At 33.7% G+C, this 25,517-nt stretch overlaps 1 protein-coding gene and 1 long non-coding RNA gene across 2 annotated transcripts in view; both read left to right on the top strand.

Moving 5' to 3' along the window:
* Positions 1 to 3,200, top strand: part of LOC128221745 (uncharacterized) — a 40,394-nt gene extending 37,194 nt beyond the window's left edge. The window contains exon 31 of the mRNA XM_052930347.1: positions 3,064 to 3,200. Within this exon, the coding sequence (XP_052786307.1) occupies positions 3,064 to 3,200 (137 nt within the window). The remainder of the gene's footprint in view (positions 1 to 3,063) is intronic.
* Positions 3,201 to 12,382: 9,182 nt separating this feature from the next.
* On the top strand, positions 12,383 to 24,430 carry LOC128221825 (uncharacterized). Its single transcript, XR_008258992.1, has 4 exons — positions 12,383 to 12,902; positions 17,268 to 17,341; positions 22,550 to 22,672; positions 23,083 to 24,430. It is a non-coding gene; the product is annotated as an uncharacterized LOC128221825 (long non-coding RNA).
* The last annotated feature ends 1,087 nt before the right edge of the window (positions 24,431 to 25,517 follow it).

The raw sequence follows: 25,517 nt of genomic DNA, 5'->3' as shown, positions 1-25,517 counted from the left end.
TTTCTTCTTTGAGTTGAGACTTACTTAACAAAAACGTCATTTCGGGTCGTGCTAAAGTGCTGACCAATAATGTGACGATTTAGAAATAGAGGGATACTGCTGACCAATTGATGACCATATGGATACAGATGGAAATTCTTACTAGTGTAATGATAGTAGTATGAATAGTTATTTCATTTTTCATTATGAATAATTAGTTTGTTTAATATTTATTTTATAATTATATTTTGTTAAAGTTGATATTTTTCTATTTCATAAGAGCGTTAAATTGCAAGCTACTAGCAAATTTGCTTACTATCTTCAATGGCGATCATTACAAGTTATATATTAAACATTTCCTGTAAGATATATTTCCCCTTCACGCGGTAATTCAAACGTTAGCTGTGAGACCCATTTCCACTTCACGCGGTAATTCAAACGTTAACTGTGAGACCCATTTTCCCTGCAAGCAGTAATTCAAACGTTTAACTATACAACCCATTTCAATTTCACACAGTTATTAAATCGTTATCTGTAAGACCGAATACAAAACCATGCCGTAATTCAAACGTTGACTGTTAACCCACTTACATTTCACTCGGAAATTCAAATTTTAACTGTGGGACCCATTTCTACTTCATGCGGTAGTTAAACCGTTTACTGTAAGACCCATTTCCACTTCACTTGGCAATTCAAACGTTTACTTTACGACCTATTTCAATTTCAATCAGTTATTCGTATTCAATCGTTATCTGTAATACCCATTTCCATTTCACGCCGTAATTCAATCTTTAACTGTGAGACCCATTTCCATTTTATGATGTAATTAAAACGTTAGCTATTCGACCGATTTATAGTTCATGCCGTAATTCAAACGTTGACTATCAGACCCATTTCCATTTCACCCGGAATTTCAAACGTTTACTGTGAGACCCATTTCCACTTCACGCGGTAATCTAAACGTTTACTATACGACCCTTTTTCTATTTCACTCCGTAAAGTTAAACATTTATTGAAAGACCCATTTCGACTTCACTCGGTAATTCACACGCTTACTTTACGACTCCCATTTCCATTCCACGCCGTTATTCCATCGTTATCGGTAAGATCAATTTCCATTTCACGCGATAATTTAATCGTTAACTTTACGACCCATTTCCATTTCTCGCCGTAATTCAATCGTTAACTGTGAAACTAATTTCCACCTCACTCGGTTATTTAATCGTATACTTTAAGATCAATTTCAATCACTAGTTGTAATTACAAATACTGTAAGACCCATTTCCATTTTATTCGGTAATTCAAACCTTTTCTTTACGATCCATTTCCACTACACGCGGTAATTCAATCGTTTGCTGTGAGACCCATTTCCACTTCACGCGGTAATTCAAACGTTTACTGTGAGACCAATTTCCACTACACGCGGTAATTCAATCGTTTACTGTGAGACCAATTTCCACTTCACGCGGTAATTCAAACGTTTACTGTGAGACCAATTTCCACTACACGCGGTAATTCAATCGTTTACTGTGAGACCAATTTCCACTTCACGCGCTAATTCAAACGTTTACTGTGAGACCAATTTCCACTACACGCGGTAATTCAATCGTTTGCTGTGAGACCCATTTCCACTTCACGTGGTAATTCAAACGTTTACTGCGAGACCAATTTCCACTTCAATCGGTAATTCAAACGTTCACTGTAGGAACTATTTTAACTTCACGCGGTACTTCAAACGTTTACTGTGAGACTCACTGCCTCTTCACGCGGTAATTCAAGCGTTTACTTTGCGACCCATATCCTTGTCAGTGGGTTTATCAGTTGTTTATTTTAAGACCTATTTCATATTGACTCGGTAATTCAAACTTTTACTGTGAGACCCATTTTCTCTTCATGGGGTACTTCTAACGTCTACTGTGAACGCCCATTTCCGCGCTAATTCAGGCAATTACTATAAAACCCATTCCGACTTCACGTGGTTTTTTAAACGTTTACTGTGAGACCCATCTCTTCTTCACGCGGTAATTTAAGCGTTTACCGGAGACCCATTTCCATTTCATGCAGTAATTCAAACGTGAGACCATATTCATCTTCACGCGGTAATTCAAGCTTTAACTGTGAGACCCATTTCCAGTTCACTCTGTAATTCAAACGTTTACTGTGAGGACAATTTCCACTCGGTAATTCAAACGTTTTTTGTTAGACCCATTTCCACTGCACTCAGTAATTCAAACGTTTACTCTAAGATCCTTTTCCTCTTTAATCGGTAGTTCTAACGTTTACTGTAAGACCCATTTCCACTTCACTTGGTAATTCAAGCGTTTACTTTAAGACAACTTTCCACTTCATTCGTTAATAAAAACCTTTACTGTGAGACCAATTTCCACCTCACTCGGTATGGCGATCTGTTACTGTCGATCGATTTCCCCTTCACTTGATAATTCAGACGTTTACTGTAAGATTCATTTCCACTTCTCGCGGGTCATTTGTTATATACACATCATTAATTTACAGGCAATACATATCACAAAATACGATTGTTTTTATTTCACAATGTTTCAAGACGGCCGTAGTCCACAGTACATAATTTTGGGCTTTACTAAGGTATACGGATCAAAGACCATCACACCCTAAACGTCAAATACACCGCCTCAAGACAAAATTCACACATTCCACACATTACACATGTTGCATAACTATCAATAACAATTAAGATAATAGCCTGGGTTCTGTCTATGAAATCAATGTGAATTGATATGGTGCCTGGAAATATCACTAAACTCTTATCAATAATTCGTACGTTTTCAAATAATTATAAATGTTTATAGAATGATTTCAAAGAGGTTACGTGTTCTTTTAGTTGTGGCTAATATATATACACGTTCAATATGAAGTTGAGTTTAAAAGTTATTTGCGAAATTTACCTTTTTAACGTGTTCTTGTAGACTCCAAGATACTCTCATCGATCCTTTCTCTCGTGCCTGTGTGCATGCCATATTTACACTGTACATATGTAGTTCGCTGAAAGTAATACACGTGTCTGTACCAGAAGCTTTTCGCAACCTCTTAAATTCCTGTTTATAGAAAAGCTGGGTGACCTACGTAATGCTTGGTTGATGGTGTTTGCTGTCTCGAACGCTTTATGGATGGTCCTTATATTCACGTTGGCAAACCAAGGGCAGCTACTCAGTGTTGCGGGGAGTAACCCTGCTGGTGAGTAAGGGTTTATTACCAAGGGCAGATACTAAGTGTGGCGGGAAGTAACCTTGTTGGTTAGTATGGGTTCATTACCAAGTGCAGATACTTAGTGTGGCGGGGAGTAACCCAGTTGGTAAGTTAGTGTTCATAACCAAGGGAAGATACTTAGTGTGGCGGGGAGTAACCCTGTTCGTGAGTGAGGGTTCATAACCAAGGGCAGATACTTAGTGTGATGGGGGTAACCCTGTTGGTAAGTAAGGGTTCATAACCAAGGGCAGATACTTAGTGTGGCTGGAAATAACCCTGTTGTGAGTAAAGGTCCATAACCATGAGCAGATACTTAATTTGGCTGGAAGTAATGCTGTTGGTAAGTGAGGGTTCATAACCAATGACAGCTACTCCATGTGGCGAAGGTGGATGGGGGATGGGGGGTAAGGATGTAATGCATGGTCAAATGACATATTAAAGACAAAAGTGATGCGTGGTAAGGCCATGTCAAATTGATTTAATGTTAAGCATTTTCCAGCTCATAGGATTTTGATAGGGAAAAACAGTTTAAAAAAATAATAACGCTGAGAGAACTGCATTTGTTAATCTACTGTAATCATGAAACAAGTTTAGACGTATTTAACTAACTATAAAATGTTTTTTAATATGGAAAATTATGAACCTGTAAGTATGCAGCTTTCTTTTATAGGTAAGCATTGTCGGATTGATTTTCCTAGCGACTGTGGTACATTAAATTAAGGATAATTGTTGTGCGTCTTTCTCCTTGACATTTGTTTTGTCTTTGTTTACGTTGGCCAATTATGAGTTGTCTACAACACAGCACGGTCAACCGAAAACGGTAGTGGGAAAAAGTAATGCTTCAAGACTTGATGTTGCTGTCTATTTTGCCGTTCGACACATTTGCGATTTTTGAAGCATAGTGCGCTTTACCTGGAAGAAGTATCTAAGAAATCAATAAGTAGCGTCAATTTCTCAAGATTTTTAATTGGTGTGCTTATGTTGTAATCTTGCCAGCACGTCGAAAAAACTAATGCATCAAACAGAATAACACCTGATTCGAAATTAAATGATTTTTTTCTAGCGCTGTTTTTCGAAGAAACAATGGAGATATTGTAATAAATCCTAATAAACATAAATGCTAAAGACAAGATCGTCATGTGATATTAGCCTCAAAACTGTGTTTTTCAGAACTGTTGTTTATTTGTTGACGACGAGCGATATCATCCAGTATAACGGGGCTTTTTTTACTCTTAGACATGTATATTTGCAGGGTTGGTGGTTTTGGTGCTGTTTTCGTTCGTACTCCTCATACAGTTTCTGGCAATGATACTGCACCGTATAGGCACACTGACACATTTCCTTGGTCGAGCGCCCTACCGAATGAGCGGTGAATTCAACACGTCCTGGGCATTTAATGATAGGTAGGATTGTAGAGTAATGGTATGAGACCACATATAAGTTAGATCTCTGCAGCCCATTGTATAGAACTTGAATAAGTTGTCCACAGGTTATCTTCCAGTAAGTTTGAACATTTAAATGATTTGATTGGTTAATAAAAATTATTGGATAAACGTTGACCAATCCAAAGAAAAATCCATCTTGATACAAATGGCTCCTGGTAGCTCCATTAACCATTATGTTAAGTATTGACTGGTGAAACCATATAATTATGATATGATTTGGAAGGTTTTGCTTGCTGATTTCTTATATTTAAAAGAGCTGGCCAAATGTACGTCATACATGAAGTTACTACAGGTTGTATATTTGCTCCTTATTTAAACTGAAATCGAACGTAAAAATACCAATTTTGCAATTTTTGAAAGTAGAAAACTTTTTTTTTTATACAATTTTGTGTATTGTTTTCACATTTTATTTCTCTGCATACAAAACCCTTTCAAATGGTGCCAAAATAATAAGGGGTCGCAAGGTATTAGAAATTCACATGCTTGTGGGAAGGATACCTTAAAAGCGATAAAGTTGTAATTGACATTTAAAGTAGTTCACGTAAAACCATTTTGCGTCCATAGCCCTACAAAAAACGATTAAGTTGCTCCTTTAACCAATGTTTATACTTATTTCTTTTATATCGATTGTAACTCAATTTCATAGCTTATAATATTCACCTTTGAGTCCGTTTTCTGGGTTGAAACCAGTACGTACGTTAATTTTGAGAGGCCACGAGAAAGTGTCCGTGGTTTGGATCAAACCCACAACTTCTTAGATACGAAGTGGGTATGATCCCGAAAATACCAGAATACGAATTGATGCGTTTAAGTGGTACATGCGTTCATCACATGATGTTACGTGAGAGCGTAGCATAGGCAGTTACATGTTGCTAAGTTTGCCACCTAACTAGTCCACTGCAAACATACAACCACTGTCCAGTTTGAATCATTTCGCAAGCAATTCTGGGGCGTTATTCATAAAGCATGTTTGTTACAAATTTAAACTAAGTGGACAAAATACGGCAATAAAAAATAACATGGACTATATAACAATTGCATATAAATAAATTTGATAAAAATAGGGGGTATTAAATAATCGTTGTCAAAAACTAAGAGATTTGCTTCATCAATATGGCCCCAGGACGTATATTTGTCCTTAACTTTAGGCACTTCTTTAACAAATCTGATTCTTTAATAATTAGCTTTTTTGTTAAATTAAGAGCTATACTTAACTACCAAAGTCATATTCAATAATTCAAACAAAACGAGCTTTGTTTCAAACTTTGTTTCAAACTATTTTCTGTCATGTTCAAAAACTTGTTATCAAAGTATCAACATTTTCAGTGACATAAAGGTACACAAGGATGAGACAACCACCGTGTAGATGGCAGAAACTGATCCTGTAGAAGAGGTGGACGAATACACTAGGCAAAATTAACTTTACAACCTTTATAAGTTGATTTGATACTGTGGTACATTATTTTGTCCTGTGGAAGAGGTGTAAACGAATGCACTAGGGAAAATGAACTAAATAATCCATATAAATTGATTTGATAATGTGTGCATTATTTTGTAAATAACCCTTGCTGACTACCAAATGTGTAAATGAGAGACTTGCCATGTTAAATTTGGAGACTGGACCAGAAGGGAGAAAATGTAGACAGTATCATGAATAGAGAACAATTAAGTACGAAGATTGTGTAAAAATATTTTTTTTTATATTTTTATTGTTTGTGTTATATTGATGTATTAGACAGCGATAAAGTAACATATTATCATCAAGACTATCCTCAATAACTCTTACTATAGTTGAACATTGTGCCTCCGAGTAAACCTCAGTCTATTCCGGGGTGCAAATTGAAGATACCCAGGAGAGCTTTCAATACTTTGTTTCATAATACTGTTTAAGCTTATAACTTCGGACAAAGAGTAAATATTCGGACAAATAAAAACTGCATTTTGGGGGTACCGATGTTCCTTTCGTTAAGTCATATGCATGGTTGTTTTTTCAGACTCATTTCAAAATTCATAGATTCTTTTAATTTACTGCTAAATAACTCTCAGGATAGCAAAAAAGACTTTAATTTAAAAAGGAAAGCTTAATTTCCAGTGTGATATGTTTGACTCGTATTGGAGTTTGGGTTAGTTGTGGGTTAGTTGTGGGTTAGTTGTGGGTTAATTGTGGGTTAGTTGTGGGTTAGTTGTGGGTTAGTTGTGGCTTAGTTGTGGGTTAGTTGTGGGTTTGTTGTGGGTTAGTTGTCTCCATAACCCATGTCGCGCTCGAAATGTATTGTCAATACTACATTTTTTACATTTTCATTTTGATATTTTGTTCCTTTTCATCACTTTTGCTGAATATGTATTTAACGATAACATGTAATTATGTGTTTCATACAAGTGTAATACTGAACAGCAAATATCATTTGGATACAATATGTATTAATATGTTTTACAAGATGACAATCACCATTTCATTTATATGTTACGAAGTGTTTACTTTGAATTTGATAAATACTAATATGACGAGATAAATAATGTGAACCGTAACAATGAAATGGTACTATCTTTTTATTGATGGTATTCAATTAAAAGCTCCAAAAGCCTTATAGCAGTTGATTCTTACTTTGTTTAGCTCGATTGAGAGGACAGCTGAAAGCATATAGAATAACTATCGAGTCCGTGTTCTGCTTCGAGTCCGTTTTCTGGTTAGAAACCAGTCCTGGTGTCCATTTTTAGAGACCATGAGAAAGATACCCTTACCCTGGTTGAGCTTCCGCTTTGGGAATGTGAGGTTGCGGGTTCAATACACGTCCGCGCCATACCGAAAATATAAAATTTGTAACCGACAGTTCCCTTGTCTAGCCCGTGGCAGAATAGTGCAGTATTATGAGAGATAAAGCCCAGGAATACCGTCTCCCATGTATATGTGCTTTACACTGGGCAGCTTAATGAACCGATGGGTATTTTCGATAAAAGCTAATTAATTGCATATCTCATTCTCTTTTTAACTCTGGTGTCTCCTGGTTTGACATTAACAGAATATTGATAGATTCATGAACGCACGCGACGGTCTTATTAAAAACAACCTCGGATGTATTTGGACGGTTTCATACTCAAAAAGTGGTACGTTTAAGTCCGCTGCAAGTAGATCGCGTAGAAATATTATTTAGCAGATAAACTTTATGACTTAACTCTTGGGAATCTTAATTATGTTTGCAATATTACACTTCACTGGCAATCCATTTAAATTTAGATCAATAAATACAACTCTAAAACATAAAATTTAATTAATGATATAATTCAAAAATTTACGAACTACTTCAACTGATGTACCGGCAAACATCTGAGGTTGATTTCGATACAAATGGCCGAGGAGCTCCGAATGTGTATATATCTTGTTATGTCAGGTCGTAAGCTGCCCTGTATATGTCATAGACTACCAAATAAATTTCCTATATTTTATGACAAATTTGCAGGCGAAATAATATTGATTTCTAGTGCTTCTCGACCCCCAACACCATATATGGGGAGAGAGTTCCACATGTGTACTAAGCAATAAACAACGTTAGAAAAATGTTACGTCTCTTTTAAGAAAAATAAAATTGGTTGAACGTAACCACTGTATATTCCATAAAGTGACCAAATTCGGTGTAAACAATGCGGAAAAATGTGAATAAAGCAAATTAAATAGATCCTGCATGATCACCATGTTTTTGAAATCATAAACCATTCAGCTTCAAAACCTACAAATATGGAAGGTAGCCAATGGTCTGAGATGGGATCCACTGTCATTTGTCAATTAAAATAAATAAAGAATGTAACAATGATCAGGCACTTCCACATTGGTGTAATTTGCCCTATAGTTATTGTTTAAGTCATAACTTTATCCGCGCTGTGGGGTTATTGTTTGTGTCAGTCGTAAACTGCACTGTATGATTCGATTTGATATTATGTCGCTGTTTTCAGGTGATAAATTTCAGTCTGAGATGGTGAACATTTCTCGCGGATATAATCGTATATAGTATAAGAAGGTCTCCAAGGCGTGGTACACCCCATGCCCAATAAACTTATTTTTGCCCAAATCGTCTTCAACAGTTTTTAACAATATTTGAGAAATCAAACCTTTTATCCCATTTTATTGTGATATTCATATAACATAAATATCATATGAGAACAAACGTTTCACCATCTCTGACTGATACTGCCATCTGCTACATATGCTACTGGGACTTCGTTGAATGGCGTTTTGCGTTTATGTATGAAACTTGAAATCATTTGTACGTTACCATTATAGTGTATATGCGCCCATATACTCAATGACACATTCTATTTATTCATCGTAATTTAAAGGCAACCAAGCGCAAATACTTCTTTAAACGTAATGAAATTAGTGATAATCTTATTGAACTGTACATTTGATAAAATAATCAGGGCTAAGGTCGAAAGAAATATTGCAAAATAAAGCGACAAGAATGAAACACATTTTGAAAGGTTTAACTCCTTATTTGATACATGTGCATTGTATGCCAATGTATATATTCATTTGTCTGTCCGTCCGTCCGTCTGTCTGTCCGTCTGCCTGTCTGTAAGCCAAGTTATATTCTTCGCTTAGATTGAGACTGTTGTTAATTAACATTATTGCTGTGTTCAACAGAGTCATTCTCCCGACATATGTTTACCATAGTATTCGCCTTTCTGGAGGTAGTATTTTTTGTTTTCAAAAAGTTTATTGTTTAGCAATTCATGCCGACCTTCACCAGGTTATGTGTATGCACAAGACAGAATTACATTTTTCTAAAGTGGACGTCCTGTAAGAAATCCTTTTGATCCTTTACGCTCGAACTCCACTGTCACACAATGTGCCAAGTACATTCAAGTTAAGTGCATATACTTAATTTCATATCTGGGTAAATTAAAATAAAATGAAGCCAAGACTTGACATAGGTGTCAAAATTGAATGTCGAAACATCGAATGTCCTAAGTGAATTTAGTCCATTTTGTATCCAATATATTCAAATTTATTTTCTTAAATTCTCAAATGGATACGTTAACAATGAATGTGATGATTTTAGCATTTAATTATAATTTTAATAAACTTTTATGAACTTGATAACAAATTTTAAAGGAACATATAATCTCAAACAACAAAATTATACTGTTTTTTCTATTAAAGTAATAACAAGTACATATTTAACTAACAATATGACCGAACATTGATGACACAATCACCAAAACCTGCGAAATATAACATTTTAAACAATTTGCTGTCCTGTTATTTCATAACAACACTCGAAAAAGTTTGTATTACTTTACAAAGTATTGTGGGATATACATAAGAAGACATGTTTAGAAAAATGTAAGTCAAAATGAAGCTTATTGCATAATTTCATCAAGCCTGATTTAAAATTGATTTTGATACAAACAGCATCCGGATTAAGTTTGCAAATCCGGAATTTTTGCAAACTTATTTTTTTTATTTTTCACCCAATGTTTTTTATTTTTGTATTTTTAAAATGTGTTAGGTAATACTAATAAGAGATATTTTTTGTTTCCTGAAATTTAATTTAGAAATATGTTTTTTTGGCATTTAAAGTCAACTTTTCCAATGGGAGTCCCATTGGAAAATGGCCTTCCCATTGGAAAAATGGTTTTTCCAATTGGAAAATCAGCCCAACATTTTTTGTTGGAAAATTCTCCCACATTTTCAAAAAAGGAATTAGTGATTAATAACAATCATTATCATTAATGGTTATAATGTTATCTAGAAAAAGTGCGTTTATAGTACTTTTTATCATTTTTTGTAAAAAAAAATCCCGTCGACCATTTTTTCCAATTGGATATTTCCCACAATTCAATATGGGAAAAGTCAGGAAATTGGAAAACTCCAATTGGAACATTGTCCCATTGGAATCTTCCAATTGGTAACATTGGCAATGGGCTTAATCCAATTGGAGGTTCTGGCAATAAATTTTAATGGGAAAATATTTCAACTTTCCTAAATCTCTTAAAAGAACACCTATTTATTTATTTAGGAATATATTTGAAGTTTTGTTTTATTGTTTACCTGTGTCCTGACATTGTATCCATCCAATTCCAAGCTAATACTTCTGTGCTGATATCTTAGCGATAAGATTTAAGCATCTTTTAATGAATTTGAATGCAATAAATCATATCAAAAATTACCTGAAGTATTCTTACTCAACCAGTGACACAAATTCCATTTTTTAAATATCTTTACACTAGTTTCATCTCCTCAGACGCCATTTTTAATCGATTAAGTTGTGGTTACAAACGACTAAGAACTTATTCATTTTTTCAAAGCTATACTCACTTTTACGCTTGAAAATGTTATTTCGGTTGTCAGTACCTTTACACAGAAAATGTACCATTTTCTTGATTTTTAATGAAGATGTAATTAATTGATGGAAATCCATATGAAATGTTTTACCTAAGAAAATAGTTTATTTCATACACACTGTTCTGCAGGGGAGCAGGACCTTTCAACCCCAAGAGGCTTTTTAATCCTTCTAAAAAAGAACACTTTTCAGTTTTCAACCCTTAGACTTTTAAACCCCTATTTCAAAGACTTTTCAACCCCTACCTGTTTGGACTTTTTAACTCCTATAACAAAGACTTTTCAATCCCTAGTTGAATTATTTTAATAACCATATTAAAGACTTTTTAACTCCTAAACCAAAGACTTTCCAACCCCTATTATTTGGTTTTGAGCTGGTCCAAGCTAAACACCATTAAAAATGCTGCAAGGCATTTTAGAATGTTAACATGCATCATGTGCCAATGCCTTCCTCAAACAGTAATACTAGTATATGTTTTAGAAAAAAATATCGAACTGTACAAACATGTAAGGCTGGTGAATTTTGCATTACAAAATAAACGCTATTGGTAATTAATGCCATGTTGTCACTTTACTACATACCCGGTAGTAGTATATAAGCCAGTATTCCTACAAGATAGCAGTGAAGCAAAAATACACATATGATGATTACTTGTAAATCATCTTGTATATGTGGAAAAAATGAACTTGTTATCTAGCTGATTGTAAAAACACTTTGTCATTCTTAAAGGGACTCGTACCTCATTGGCACCAAATAATCATTTTTCAGGTAATGTGTCTGAAATAATTAGTTAACTCTTTGATACTGAAATTGCAGAACAAAATACAATGAAAGTATGAAAATAAAGTCTTGTTTTAATCAGGGGTGAACCTACGCTTTTTACGTCATGGACAAATAAATAGCATAACCACTCGGCAAAAGGGACTCATACATAATTTATGGATATTTTGATCATGCATACCTTGGAAGCAACACCTTTTATTTCGTATTTAAAACAAATTTGCTAAAGAACCACATTTTACAAACTACGAGCTATAACTTATACAATAAACTCATACCTGGTTGAGCATTTTTGATGTAGAAATGAGGCACCCAAAATGCCAACAAGTACATATATGCATGCATAAATATTGAAGCAATGGTTAACATCGTCGCTTAAGTATATCCCTCACGCATCAAAATTAATTTTGCAATTGCACTAGTGGCCAGAAGGAGGGGGGGGGGGTGACCCCCCCCCCCAACCACAACGTACCGATGTCGTCCAAGTTAACTTTTCGTTTCGAGGCAGGGGATACAGGGTAATCCAGAAGAACTGGAAAAAAGGTTGTGAAATTGCGTAAATTTGTTTATTTTTTGTTTAGTGACACTGTTATTCAAAATCAATACATACACATATATAACAAACATCAATTGTGACTGATAAACCTTTAACTACATACTAAATAATGCATTTATTGAAAATATTTATTACTGATAACAAGATTGTAACCGTGTTTTTAATAGCAGAAAGCGCAAAAAATATTAAATGATTGGTAAATGCTAAAAGATTTATTGTGGTCTACTATAGTCTCATAAGGTAGAAATACCGTGTGTAATGCTCATTTCTTTCAAATTTAACTCGATATCCTTCATAAGAACCATTGTTTTCGACATTTATTCATTCTTTTAGGAATATTGAAACAACATTATTAATTGTGGTAAACCTTATCTGGCAGTACTTAAGAGTGCATCTTTGACTTTATTACTCGAGTGAATGCACCTTCAAACCGGTTTAACACCAACATGTCACAGTAATCAATACCATCTGTGTTAAGATGTCGGGAATGTGTTAGACGAATGATTTTGTTTTATGGAGCTTTGAAGAGCGATGAATGGCACTAAAGTGGTGCCAAATGGATATCTCAAACACCCATTGGTAAGTCATTTATTTTTTTCCATTTAATTTTTTGTCTTGATTTTTGAATATATAAACAGTCAATACGTAGGACATCTCGTAAAGAACGTTCACTTGAAACAGTCCTCTTCTTATCCACACTTCGACAGGGAGTGGGGCTACTCTGCCTAAATAGCCGTCAACGAGTATTTTAAGAAATATCAAAATAATAAAAAATGGTGTCCCAGTGGTTGCACCAGTCAATTGTAACCATGCCCCCCCCCCATAGTCCACCTAAATGACCGTCAATGGGTCTTTTGACGATTTTAAGACTATGGCAGTTACAGGGATACACATGAAATGTCAAAATAATAAAAAAAGTATCCCTAATCGCTTATTATTGTAGCTCCCCCCCCCCCCCAGTCTAAAATTATAGACGTGTAATACATTATTCCAATTCTTACTGGTTGACGGTACATTTCCTAACAGGGCACAAATCCTGAACACCGGTTAAAACACGCGTTTGTTTACCGTGATCGATTATTCGATGATCTAGATCAATACAGAGGCTTGCCTTGGTCACACTTGCGAAGTTTCATCTTGTTTTGTTAAGCATTTTTCTAAAAAATGCCATTTATTTATTATAGCATACTTTTTAATTATAATTGTATGACCATGTATTTTCGCTTTTCAAGTGTTCGGTATTTGTGCCCTCCATAGCGTATTTTGAAGGGTGATTTACTATCCATAAAATTGAACGATTTTCGACATAATATTGACGAGATCGTGAATCTGTACTTTGACAGCTGTTTTCACATGAACCAAAGATGTTTCATACGAAAGTTTAACTTACTACAACATAAACTCTCCAAGATAATTGTAAAAAACATCAGAAAGTGTTCGGATTTGTGACCTTAGCCAGTAACGTCTAAACGCGCTTGTGCAAAAACCGGGGGGTGTTTTGAAAAATATTGAAATTGTATTAAGTGAAGTATTTTATGGTTTAAATTGATCATAAAGGTTTATATTCATACTTTACCATGTAAGTGAAAAGTTATTTTGCATTAAAACACATTATTTACCTTTCCAATAAAACAAAAGTTGACTGACACAGACAACAATTATGCCAAGCGGAACAACTCGACCCAATCGTAATAACTCGGCCACCACTGACAAGCTTCTAGATAGACCTCGTAAATACAATCGTAACAACTCAGCCATGGCCGAAATGTTCCAGTTGTTTAAAAATTGTGCCCTGAAGCCTTGCAGGTGCCCTTCATGTATATATCGCTATGTTTTGACAGCAAGAAATGAAAAATAAACGTCAAACTCATAATTATTCATAGGATATGACATTTTTATGTATGGAACTGATATAAAATTACATAATCTGGTAATATTTCTTGTTTTATGATATTTTTGAGATGTTAAATGCTTTAACCCAGAATCCCGATCGGAATAACTACCCACTTTTGATACTAAACAATTTGTATGTGAAGGATTTGCCATATCAAAAAAGATACAAAAATCCGTAAACGTACAATTCTTTGGTCTACTAAGATTTAGCTTGTGAATGTCATTTTACAGCGAAATCAACAAGTTAAAAAAATACTCATGAGCTGTTCCTTATCAATATGAAATATCTTTAAACTTTTAGGAACATTATGCAAAAAAAAAAAAACAGTATGTTTTACCTTCGGTATAAGAAAATAACTATTTTCTAATAAAACTACTGTTGAAAAATGTAAGCTAATGAAATGGAAAATAAAAAGATGCTTCCAAACATGCCATATTTTCTTGAGACCATTCAGGGGGATTAATGTTCAAAAGTCTGAAAATTCAGGGGGATTTTGGTAGTATTCAGGGTTTTTTTTTAGCAGGTCTAATTTGACAAAATTTCAGAGTATTTTAAGACGCAAGTACAAAAAAACAAATTGCCATAATTTTGAAAGACTCCCGAGGGGATTATGTCCAGAATTTAAGGGGATTTGGGTCACATACCAGAGAATTTTCATCATCGCCATGTAGCATTACGGGCATGACACACGTGCCAATTTACCTTGTCTACCCCTTTTTCCAGCACTTCATCTATATTTTAATGAGACACAGCCATATTGCATAATAAAAGCACTCACTTGCAAAATAGAATACTTCACAGAAAAATATGTTTCAGAGACAATTTAATGGGCTTACCTTCCTCTAAAATTGGATACAAAATCTGCTCATTATGATCATAAATGATGACTTTCAGACTAATAGAGAGAATGGAATGATTTATCAATATTTTTCATTTCAATTCCCAAATAGTCAGATTTGTTTGCTTCTGATAAAAAGCAAATGCATAATTTATTGTTTAAGTTCATAAACATATCATCTTTTGGCATTCATCAAAAAATAAAAAACATCACCACCATAATATTAAAATAAATAAAAGTCATTTCATCCGAATTGTCTACTTTCAGTTTCTCTTCTGGAAGTTCTGTTATTTTCCGATATTTGAGATGAAGGTCATGTCATGTATGTAAACATATTAGTGGGTCATAACAAAGAACAGCATTGTCTATTAGTTATTTTAATCCTTTTCTTTACCAAATAATGTACTGTCACCTTTAAATCATAAATCATTTTGATGACAATGACACATGTTTAAACACTTTAATTTGTTACATCCTCTCTGATTGGATAAAACCTATAGTTTTAACCAATGAAAATCGTCCTTTTATCTGACCAGTCTAATTGACATTTCTTATGCAAATTCTGACAGTTTCAATCAAAACAATGCATGAAATGTGCCCTGCTGACTTATTAAGTGTCACCCAATTGGTGTTGTTAAAACACACCATCAGTTGATAATCCAATTAAGACAAGAAGGGCATTATAACTGCAAACAGGCATATATAATTAAACCCTGTGATAATTTTGCGTAATTTTAAACACACTTTTTTTAATTTCGGGGGATTTTCATCCCCCTCCGGGAGACCGGGGGATGGGTCGAAATTCCGGGGGATTTTTCCCCCTCCGGGGGATATGGCATGTATGTCAGCTTCTGGGTTGCTTTGAAGTTGAACTGCTCACATGAACCCACAAAAGATGTGTAGGTATGTGCTTAACAATAAAGGATAAAACATTAAAATGAAGCATTTCAAGTGGAGGTTTTCATTAGGGTAGTGCTACCTTAAACACACACTTTACAATTATTTTTTTCTCTTTTTTAATCTATTTTCTTTAACCAATGGACTATACAAACAGTAGGGTCAGTCCCAGTATACAGGACAATTATTCAATAAAATGTTTATCCTTTTGATATCATAATTGGTAAAAAAATATCAAAATGTAAAGAAAAAATAACAGAGACCGGGTTCAAACTGTGGTCGCCAAAATTGCAGTCCAGTGTTGTATCCACTGCTATGAAAGTTTACATTTGTTTATTTGATTTAATATATACCTAGCTTGGTAACATTAAGTGATAACATCGACTAGCCAATCACACATAAAAATTAATTATACTAGGTATACCCACCTAGTAATCTTTTTTAATGGAAAAAAAAATGTGAAAAATCAATTAATTGTAAACTATGTGGTACTTCAGTTAGTTAGTTTCAATGCATTGTACACATTGATACCAAATTCATGTCAGTTTTCGACAATTTTCTCTTCTTTCGCTATTTCATCATACGGTGTATAGCCCCTGAATAAAGTTTCACTCTGTTTCATTGAGTATATTTCTTAAAAATCCTTTCTTTGTTCTAATCTGCTAAAAGGTCAAAAAGGTCACAGTCATGTGAGCATCTTTGAGGCCTCTCAGTTATTATAACCAATGCACCAGTCAATTGTAACGGTTACTAACCACGCACACCCCCCGGTCTGGGGGTATACTGGGAATAGTCGGGAAATGGGCCGTGTTTTTACTTTCTATGTGGCCACGCAGGGCCGGGTGACCGCAGTGGTTTTGTCTTTGAGCCAAATTTAGCTGAGATTGGGCCTTATATAGAGTCTCTGGTGTGCAGGGGCATTTGGCCGGGGTTTTACCATCAGTTCGTTCCCGCAGGGGAGGGGATTAGACCCAGGGTTGGCTGGACCGAAAGTCAAAGTCCCCGCTATTCCCTGGACCTGGGGGCACCAGGGTTACAATTGACTGGTGCACAACATATAAGATATTTATAAAATAAATAAAAGTACAGTTAATCAATAAATTTTAATGTGGTAAATTAACAAAGAATTAGATAGATGCTTTATGCAAAATCTCACAAAGATGTAAAAAAATACAAAGGAGTTCAGGTTTGCTAGTTTGTAAAAATATTTCATGGAATCATGGTAAATTGTTATATTATATGTCCAATGACAGCCCATATATTTTCTAACTACTTGAACCTTTCTTGTTATAATTCTTATTATTTTTTGTTTTAGTTGATGTGTGATGCTGATAATACAGAGACAGCTAGAGTGACAGAGTTTGATGAATAAACTTAAATTAAAAAACAGTGAGTACAATAATCTATTTTAACATGTCTTGTGTGTAAAGTGTGATTCCGAAGCAGTAAATATATATATATATGTATCTTTAAGTTTTGAATCACAAATTTAGATCAAAGATCTATTATCACACAAAACTTAAAGGATATATATGAAAAGTCATGTGAATTGTGCAAGTCATATAATATAAAATTTATATTGATCAAGTCAAGCCATGCCATGTAAAAAAAACTGACATCATATCAAAGATTGTATGAATCATTCTCAGAGCTATTGAAAATATTTAATTGGTTGTAAGCGGACCATGCACGGTAATTTTGAGTAACCCCACCAGCCAATACAATATGGCTAAAAAGGCTTTGATAATATTTTTTATCTAATGTTTATCTTTCCTAAAATATTTATATTTATAAATCTATTTACCAGTATAAATCTGTATTTATTTATTTATTAATGCATTTATTTGCTCACTAATATATACAATACACTTATCGTTGTATATTGTCTAGCTAATACATGTTTACAAATATGCATAATATGCATAATTATGGGGGGGGGGGTCATAATTACCTATGGTGTACTGTCTTGTTCTTACGAAGATATGATTTTGACTAAAATCCTTACTGAAAAGGCAGTGCAGACTGGCCTGTTTAAATAATTAATTAAATCTTAATGGGTTTAAATGTATTTTATTTTATTTTTAAAGATATTTTAGAGTTTAAAAGGAAGAGAGTCTGTTTTAAAGACTAAATAATTATATAGTCAGGATAAAAAATAATTATTTTTCAAAATCAAGTTCAAATAATTTTCCATTATTTGGCAAATGGAAAAAAGCTAAATATATATTAAGAATGTTTTACTCGATAGAAAGTAGGCCCAGTATCTTTTGCATTGCAACACTAAGAAAGTAAAAAAATTTTTTTTGTCTTTTACCAATTCCATCAAAGTCTGTGAGTGGCTCATGATGCTTAGGCCTGCCAATTTAATGGTTTTCGAAATCATAAATTGAGACAACTTATAACTTTTGTATAAAATCTTCAAAGCTTTCAATAACTTAACATGTCATCCACCTTATTGTCTCAATTTAAAAATAGTTTTCACTCAACAACTTACTTATTAATCAGGATAATAATTTGATAATGACTATCACTATCATTCTGTAAGATAATGTACTGGTACATAAATTTAATCCCCAATATATCAGATGAGTGTGATAGTATATGCTCTTAATAGTTGTAGCCCGGAATTAGGAATTATACGTAGGAAACAATAGAGTCATTGGACTGTTACACGAATTTCAATAGCTCGAAATTCGCCTTTTATTTGTACCAGCATGGGAAAACCCTGTTATGTTAATACATATAGCCCGGAAGTAACAAATAAAAGGTGAATTTCGAGCTATTGAAATTCATGTAACAGTCCAATGACTCTATTGTTTCCGAAGTAATGTGTGTATATTACAACGGTTTAATTTTGTTTGTACCGGAGGATTAGGTCGGAAAAACTAGAATAGCTATAATTCCGGGCTACAACTATTCCGGGCTATATATATATATATATATATATAAATGCACGAAATCAATGTGGGATTTTCATTAAGTTTTGGTTAAACCATCTTTGTAACAAATTACAGTTACTTCCAAATTACATCTTATTCTACATAATACAAACTGGAGGACAGTTCTTTTTATTTGGTAATGTTAAGAGACTTGAAGACAAAAAAAAATGTTTAAATTCAGAAAACCTTACACAAAGTAGAAACCTTCTATTAATGTCATTATCTTGAAAAAATGAACATGCCTTTTAGCAATTGTATCAATCTGTGAAAATCTACATTTTGCCTTCGACATGTTATACAATTTAAGGATATTTACATGGAAATTAAGTTCAATTCTAAATTGACAGGCATGTATTTCTTCCAAAATTTTCATAGTATAAGGAACATGAATTTTTTATGAATTTAAGTGCATAACTGCAGATAATGATCATTATCTTAAATCAATTACAAGCCAATTCATAGTCATGCATATAGCCGCCTTTTCAAAATATGATAGTGATTGTCTCAAATGACCAGTCTTTCTCTGTGGGGGGTGGGGGCTGTCAGTCATAAGGAAACCTTTAAAAGGCATATTCATTCAACCAATCAGATGTCAGGTTCAGTGAAAGGGGCGATGCCAGGTCAAGTAAAAGGGGTGGAGCTAAAATAAATACTGACATTCAATGAAGATAGATCCCCCTTTGGCCTCACAAATATGTTTCAGTCACACTAGGGTGTGTGACAGGGTCAAGCCATAATGGAGCCATAGGCAAGCAGACTTTTATTAACCCAACAACAACAACAACAGGTGTAATTCTTACCAACTGAGGAAAAACTTTAGAGGTTTTATTATTGCTCATTTTTTATACAAATTAAATATCTAACAATGACAAATATAAAATATGATCATTCAAGCATAATATTGACACCAAACATGACACATCTTGCAAATGGTCTTGAATAAAATTCCTACACTTTTTATAATGATAATACATGGGACCAATATCAAAACCATTATCCTGTTAAATAGGACAATGGATTTGATATTGGTAATTCGCAGACAATACAATGTAATTAAGTAAAAAAATACACAGTATGCACATGCACACTGGCTTCAAACAAAAATTGTTGCTTAGGCCAAAAAAAAGTATTCATAGTTTCCAGTTAAATATCAAAAAAGGTAGGCATACGGTAACTGTTTTTTTTTTTAGGACCATGTTTCTTTGGCAAACTGACCTATATCAGGGAATTATTCAGGTCTTTACTAAAAAAGCACATATTGATCAAAACACCAAAAACAAAAAAGGATCAGAAGGATAAAAATAGGGTCAGTTGGGCGGAAACAAAGAGTTTTGAATCCTTATTTTGTCAATGATGTCATGTCAGTGAACAAAATGATAACACAATTTAAGCCCTGCATTCTGGAATGTGGGGCTAAATTCTTGATTGTGTTATAGTAGGTCCAAAAATAAAATGATTTGGTTAGGGTTACATCCTTTTTAAAAACAGAAAGAGTAAAAAGTATAAAGGATTACATTTTTAAAATACATAATATATATGCGTTTTCACTTTAAAATACATGCATTGTTACAGTCTTGTTTTCAGTAAGTAACTTTTCCTTAAATGCATTCTTTGGAAAGTAATTTAAGGTTTATTATTCAAAATATATGTTAGTCAACTTGTGTATGTATTGATTTCCAACTTTTTTATTTTTTGTTTAAACTTAATGTATTAGAATTTCTTTGTGTAAATACCTGCTTATGTGATAAAAGACTGCTGACTAAAGATTAGATTTCAGATTTTGATATTTCCATTCCAAATTTAATGTTTTACAGCTTAAACTGCTACTAACAGTTTAAGAAAAATGCATAAAACATCAATTTTGGATGGAAGTATGAAAAGCTGCAATCTGATATTTTGTCAGCAGTCTTTTATCGCTGGTTTGCAGATATTTACGCAAAAATTCGCTTGTTCGAAGACAAAAATTTTAAAAAAAGTTGTCAAAACGTTCAATCTGTGAGGTTGCAGCTTTAATATAAGACTAACGTAAATATTAAAAACAAATGAGGCCCCTTTAATATTAACATGTCAATATCAAAAAGAAGATGAAAACTATGAGAAAGTGTTTTTATAATTAAAAATAAATTGCTTAAAGCAAATATCTGAAATTAATAATTGTCATGCAAAGCAGCCTGTAATGAATATGAATATTAGATTTTGGCCTTGAACACCTTTTTAAGAAGAGTGTTTTGAAGTAAGGATTATCATAATGCTGAACTTAATATTGTACTGTAGCTTTGTAGCAAATCCTTATGATTAAAGTCACTGTGTCTTCCTTATGCTGTGATAAAGATCTCCATAGTAACATTTCTAAACCTAATAAATTAAGTGAAAAAGGGTGTTTATTGGGGGTAATAAAACACATCTTGATAATGGCCAATTAGTTTTAATCTTTCAAGTGTTGGTAGGATGGGAGGGGGGTCTTAACCTTATGAACTGCCAATATTTTCCTGGTTATTTTGTCCACCATGTCAAAATGATCTGGGTTGTTTTGTCAACCCTGTCTAAATGGGTTGGACGTGTTTTGTCCCCTTAGTCAAAAATGACATGGGATGTTTTGTCCTACATATTTATAAAGGAGTTCAGAATAAATAACACATTAGTTTTCGTGCTTATGTAAAATAAATGCAAATGACTTTCATTATAAGTTTAAAAAATACTCTTAACGCTGCATTCTCACAGATTTACCATTTTTACAACTTTTTTATTTTTGTCTTGGAAAGAGCAAATTTTTGTGTAAATATCTGCAACCCATTGATGTAAGATTGTTGATAAAAAAACAGATCTTAGATTTTCATATTTTCGAAAATGTTAGAGATTAAAACCTTACTAACGGTTTAAGAAAAATGCATAAAACATCAATTTATGAACTTAAATATAAAAATCCGCGATCTAATTTTTTGTCAGCAGTCTTATTAACTGGTTTCCATGGATTGTAGCAAAAATTGGCTTGTTCCAAGACAAAAATTAAAAAGTTGTCGAAATGTTTAATCTGTGATAGTGCAGCTTTAATTATGGTAGCTTTTCAGTCATTTGCCTATATATGTCTATTTGATTCAGTAAATACTTCATAATATTAAAGCTAGGCTTATTAGGATATGCTTATTTTTCATTGGGTTCTATTTTTAGCACATAACAGCTTCATTACAAGAATATATTAATTATTATTAAAGCTGCATGCACTCTCACAAATTTACCGTTTTTACAACTTTTTTATTTTTTTTGTCTTGGAAAGAGCAAATTTTTGGGTTTAATAGTATCTGCAAACCAATGATAAAAGACTGCTGACATAGATCATATCGCAGATTTGCATATTTTCGTTTGAAAGCCAATGTTTTGTGGGTTAAACTATTACTAACAGTTGAAGAAAAATGCATGATCTAATTTTTTGTCAGCAGTTTTATATCACTGGTTTTCATGGATTCTTGAAAAAAAAATACTTCCCTGTTGGCCAATTGAGAACAAAATCAAGAGGTTTTGGGTTTTGCTGTTTATATGTTCTGGAATTTTTCAAAAGCATTTATTTATAGGACTTATGGATTTTATGTACAGCATTCTGTATATTGTCAAGTGTCCTTTTTTTAAATTATATACAACATGTATAAATTTAATGTTTCAGGAAATAACCACCATCTCTCTCAGAGGTCATCTTTCTCATTATTGTGGGGAAACCTCAAAGGGCATCAGGAAAACCTTCATCAACCTCTTTGTGCCCAGTGGCTTGTGCAACAGTGTTTCAGAAGTATAAATACCTTTTTAATTTGTGTATATCATTTGTATAATGACTTGTTTTTATATATTAAATATATATATATGATTTATTATACATATATAGATGGTTAATCTGATGACTTCCTGATAGTATTTAAGTTGTGAAATATTAAATAATCTAATCATAAAAAATGCTTGGAAATGACAATAAAAAAAAGATATTTGTCGAATAGGAAGTTTCACCTGTCCTGTTTATATTACAAATCATTTTAAATCAGACAGAAAATTCAATATACTTGTTGTATCTCACTGTTTATTTGTCTTCACATTTTGTATTGTCACATCAAGCCTGTTTGAACATCCTAGAGAAGATAAGTGTATAGAAGTGGATATGATATAATAAATAATTATGCATATAAATGTGCTTGGGATTATTTTCAGATTATCAGTAAAATGGGGATAATGGATGACTGGCCACACATATGGGGCTATGGACAAGCTTCAGAGCAGGCTGCCAGGTGGTGGTGTTAGTAGTTTATACTCCGGGTCCCGGCGTGAGCACATTGAAGGGTCCCAGAGTGACAGTTCAACCACCGCACACCTATCCTGGGCAGAACCAGTACTAGGTGCCTTCACCTCTGCAAGGAACTGACAGCTTCTGTACATGCCAGGTGCAGTGGTACAGTGCGAATGGTCGTAGAAAGGATTTCATAACCAATCACAACAGAGGTGACCTGGTCCGCCCGGGAATCGAACCCGGGATGTCCAATTCAGAGCCCAACGCTCTACCGATTGAGCTGACCGGGCGGACATATTAGCTACATTAGATGACAAGCCATCTATGCTGGACATTCTTCACAATAAAATGTGATGTCACAGGAGCTGTCTATCTCAACAGCTCACACTGTCCGTATTTGACTAAAGGAATGAATGAAGTCACTGCAGAAGTTAGATTGATGAATGTCCATGTCACTACCCATCATTTGGAAGGAGTTGGATAAAAAAAGTGTGGCCTATGTATTGAAACAGGTCCGATTTCCAGTTACGGACAGTCTTGATTTGTCTGATTTCATTTTTGACCAACATGATGGTCTAAAAGAACACTTACTGGTAACTGGTAAAATCATGGCCCAGTTGTTCCAAGAGGCAGGCGAGTGGGAAGTTACTAGACTCCATTTCTTTATGGGTTGATCTGAGGTTCCAGTTCAGTTAAAGTACTGATAGAACACCAAGTGTTTGCCATAATACAGCAACATTTGATTTGTAACTATGTATTTGTTTGAATTGTTGAAACAGTACTGTTTACTAAATAATGTGTATGTATATGAAGAATAATATTATAAATAATTTGTAAGAACCTGATATTAAGTAAAATGTCGATAAGTCTAAATATGTATCTGTGAATCATTTTTGTATATCTGTAAAGATTACATTGCCTATATTCCTCAATTTATATTTTTCTTTTAGCCATTCAATAACTTTTCTTAAGTTCTATCTTCAAAATTGTTGGGACAGGGATTATAGCCCTTAATTAACCCAAATATGTAACATTCAATGCAAAATTTCTAATTGGCTGCATTTAGGCAGTTCAGATGCAGGAACAAACATCACTTGGGTCCTTAATAATAGCTTTCCATCTGACATTGAAGATCCAATAAAAGGAATTTGTCATGTGACTGTTTATTAACTCTCAATTTATTGAAAGTGAAATTACTTACATGATTTGTAAGAACTAAATTATAATGATATCAAATGATTGTTTAAATTAAATAAAATAGATGATTACATACATGAACTATTTTTATTTCTTGTATGTCAATATGAAGAGTAATGCAATGGCTTTTGAATTTCATAAAAAAGGATGGAAAAATGTATGTTTATTGTTTAAGCAATTAATTAAGTAATAAAAGTTTTTTTTTTTTCTTTTTTTCAAATTATGCTATCTTATAATACAGATCGTTATTTGTTTAATTTTGGTACAAATGAAGTATATAAGGTATGTCTAATGTTACAAATAGCAAAAATTCAAATGCAAATCATGGTGACTTGACTAAATGTGAATGCTAATTGAATCAAAATAGTTAATAAATAATAATGTTCATTTGAAACAATTGAGAGTATAAGTTTGGTTTGTGTATGCCATATATTCCCGGGGGGGGGAGGGGGGGGGGAATGAAAAAATGAAAAGTATATTACTATGCGCAGTGCTATAATAATTAATAAGTAAATGTTTTTAGCTCACCTGTCACATAGTGACAAGGTGAGCTTTTGTGATCACAATTTGTCCGGCGTCCGTCTGTCGTCCGTCCGTCCGTAAACTTTTACTTTAAACGACATCTCCTCATAAACCGCTTAGCCAATTTCTTCCAAACTTTACAGGAATTTTCCTTGGGTGGTCCCCTTTGAAAATTGTTCAAAGAATTGAATTCCATGCAGAACTCTGGTTGCCATGGCAACGGAAAGGAAAAACTTTTAAAAATCTTATTTTTCAAAACCACAAGGCCTAGAGCCTTAATATTTGGTATATAGCATCATCTAGTGGTCCTCTACCAAAATTGTTAAAACTATCCCCCTGGGGTCAAAAATGGCCCTGCCCCGGGGGTCACTTGTTTTACATAGACTTATATAGGGAAAATCTTCTTCTCAAAAACCACAAGGCCTAGAACCTTGAAAATTGGTATGTGTCATCATGTAGTGGTCCTCTACAAAATTTGTTGATATTATTCTCCTGGGGTCAAAAATGGCCCCGCCCCAGGGGTCACTAGTTTCATTACATAGTGTTATATAGTAAATCTTTAAAAATCTTCTCCGAAACTGTAAGGCCCAGGGCTTAGATATTTGGTATACAGCATCATCTAGTGGACCTCTACCAGATT

Source organism: Mya arenaria, chromosome 16, assembly GCF_026914265.1.
Source record: "Mya arenaria isolate MELC-2E11 chromosome 16, ASM2691426v1".
NCBI lineage: Eukaryota > Metazoa > Mollusca > Bivalvia > Myida > Myidae > Mya > Mya arenaria.
Note: the sequence above shows the minus strand (reverse complement) of the source record. Positions and strands in the feature narration are given on the sequence as shown.